The sequence below is a fragment of the Hipposideros armiger genome, unplaced genomic scaffold, assembly GCF_001890085.2.
Source record: "Hipposideros armiger isolate ML-2016 unplaced genomic scaffold, ASM189008v1 scaffold_1225, whole genome shotgun sequence".
NCBI classification, from domain to species: Eukaryota; Metazoa; Chordata; class Mammalia; order Chiroptera; family Hipposideridae; genus Hipposideros; species Hipposideros armiger.
Window position 1 is genome coordinate 55,764 of NW_017732575.1, and position 2,678 is coordinate 58,441.

General features: G+C 47.4%; 1 protein-coding gene across 2 annotated transcripts in view; it reads right to left on the reverse strand.

Moving 5' to 3' along the window:
* Positions 1-1,283: 1,283 nt before the first annotated feature.
* The window catches only part of SMIM3 (small integral membrane protein 3), a 25,275-nt gene continuing 23,880 nt past the window's right edge, over positions 1,284-2,678 (reverse strand). For both annotated transcript variants that reach the window (XM_019633007.1, XM_019633008.1), the window contains one exon: positions 1,284-2,639. In XM_019633007.1, the coding sequence (XP_019488552.1) occupies positions 2,446-2,628 (183 nt within the window). In that variant the 5' untranslated portion in view covers positions 2,629-2,639 and the 3' untranslated portion in view covers positions 1,284-2,445. The remainder of the gene's footprint in view (positions 2,640-2,678) is intronic.

Genomic DNA, 2,678 nt, shown 5'->3' on the forward strand with positions numbered 1-2,678 from the left:
TGACACCATCCAGGCCCTACACCACCAGCCCCACGCTTAAGCAATTTAGACAATTCAGTGGAAAGGTTACTAATCCTAAAATGACTATTTTGTGTCCATTAAAAAAAACGAAGCGTAAGGGTAAAAAACTGTAATTCCTCCGAAGAAGGAAAACATTGCATCTTCTCCAAAGGTGGAAAATTCATCCCATCTATCAAGTATTGTGCTTGGTCCAACCTAGGAAGGAAAGGGGGTGCCCTGCTGCCTGCTTGAGAAACATCAAGTTTTACTCCTGGGACCATTTTTCTAAGCAACTAAAAAAGTCCTTTTNTGCTGAGGGAGGGATATGGCAAGAGGGTACCACAAATGTTCCTACCAGCTCCAGTTACAACTGAGTTTGCTCTTGCACCGGGCACAGGAGCCTCTCAGTTGATCTCCAGATTTATCACCAATGGAATTAGTCTGTGTATTGTCGAATTGGAGTGTACATGGGAGGAAGAAGGGTCTGGATCCTTTAGAGTGCACTCTTTCTACTTATAAAAACAGTTTGCTGTCACATAGTACGCCATGTTATGCCGGCAGCAGCCTCATACAGCTCATGTTTACCCTTGGCCATTTTTCCCCGATACCCTCGTCTAACTCCTACCTCTACAGATACCCTCGTCTAACTCCTACCTCTACACTACAGTCCTGTTTCTAGAATGAGCTGCCTGTTCCCACTATCTCCACTTCCTAAGCACCCACTCATTCCTTAACTCTCAAGGTATGATTGCATCCCTCTCATATCACCTTTCATCACATGACATGTTCAATCTCCTTGCTTTGCTTTTTTCTCTCTGTTCCCCTTCCACTTCTGTTCAGTGTTCTCCGGGTTCTGCATTTAGCACCTCACTCCTCTCAGTCTGTACAGTCTGCCTGGGTGATCCTGTCTACTTGTATATTTGCAGATAACCCCCAAAACATAATTCCGGCTATAAATCTCTCCCAAAGAACAGACCGAGGTTTCCAACTGCATCCCGAAAGTGTCCACATGAATATCACGAGCACCTCAAATTCAACATGTCCGATTCTAAATTCATCATCCTACTTCCAAAATCTGTTCTTCTCCTTGCGTTCTGTGTGTGCATTGCACAACTATTCACCCACTTGCCAAAGCTAGAGCTCTGGAAGTCGACTTGATTCCTCTTTTTCCCTTTCTGTTCCTATATTCAAACTGTGTCTCTAAGGCCCATAAATTCAGTGGACTCCTTTTACCTGAGTTCCAGAATTTAATTTGTGCTCGTTGAAGAAAAACCTCAGACAGGGTCGTTCTAGCACTTTATTGGAAATTGATGGTGTACATCAGTGAAATCAGATAAAAAGTAAAAGCATCATTGTCACATAATAATATCCTGATATCTGTGCTATTTTTTAACATAATTTAATAAACCCCAGGATGTTCCTGATTTTGCTCAAAGAGCTTGAGCAGCCCACAAATCTTTCTATATAAATATAAATCATAGCATCCAAAATAACCATCATTGTTTTAAGTTAGTTCCAAAAGCCCTGGGAATATCTCTTAAAATGTAAGTCTGTATCTTGGGTTGGTTGCAGTGCTGGTGGGAGGGAGTGAAGGAAATACACGGTACACTGTGGAGCTAATTACAGCAGGAGCTGGGGCAGCTCTCCGGTGGCACACTCAAGGGGTAGGGGCTGGAGATTCTGAAAGCCGCCCAGGGAACTCAGCCACCCTGCACTTCCCAACATTGCTTGAGTGTCAAAGCTATAAGACTCCCGTGCAGAAAGAGTTGCCCCAGCTCCCTTGGCATTGCCAAGAAATGGCAGAGTCCTCCTCCTGCATAAGGGCAGAGATTTCTGGCACAGAGAAGGTCTTGGGAAGTTCTACCCATCTCCCGCCCTGTGCCATGATCAATTCCCTATCAAATTAGAAAACTTGAGGGAGTGGCACCTCAAAGAAAATAACTGAGCCAATGTGCTGCTAGCCCCTTGGAGTGAGGACAGGGTGCTTTTGCTTGGTCTGACCCGAGGGGCACTGGGGAAAGGCCGCTCTGCCCTCCGTGTGTCCCTCACCATCTTGAAGGCCATGAGCAGCAGTTAGGTTCTTTGGTTCTTCAGAGCTTCTCAGCACTCAGCAATAACTCCTGCACATCTATGGTGGCTTTACTGCCCACAAACAGTTTTCACCTCCACCGAGCCATTGGTTCTCGCAACCCTCTGAGGTAGGAAGGGCGGGGATAGTGGTCCCCACTGGAAAGACAAGGAGCCTGGAACTCATAGGATTGGGTCCCATGACGGAACTCACTCAGCTGGCCAGTGGCAGAATCCAAACCAGAGCTCAGGTCTCCTCCTATGTATCAAGCTCCGGAGTCCGTTTCCAAAGCCCCTCCTGCGTCTTTTCTGAGAATGGGAAAGAGGCTGGGGGAGGGGACGCTGTCCTCATCCTCCCCTGCCCCTCCTGGGAGGTTCTCACACAGCCCCATTGAGGACAGGATGAGCCCGCATGCGATAGATGATGACCGCAGTGGCCGGGCACAGCAACAGGGAGGTCATGATGACAACGGTGGCCAGGATGATGAGGACAATGACCCAGATGTCCAGGATGTGTTTGGGGAGCACAACTTCCACCGGGACCTGGCTGACAGCATCCATGCTGCTTCACTCTGCAACAGACAGGAAGGAGGAAATCACCGTTTTGTACC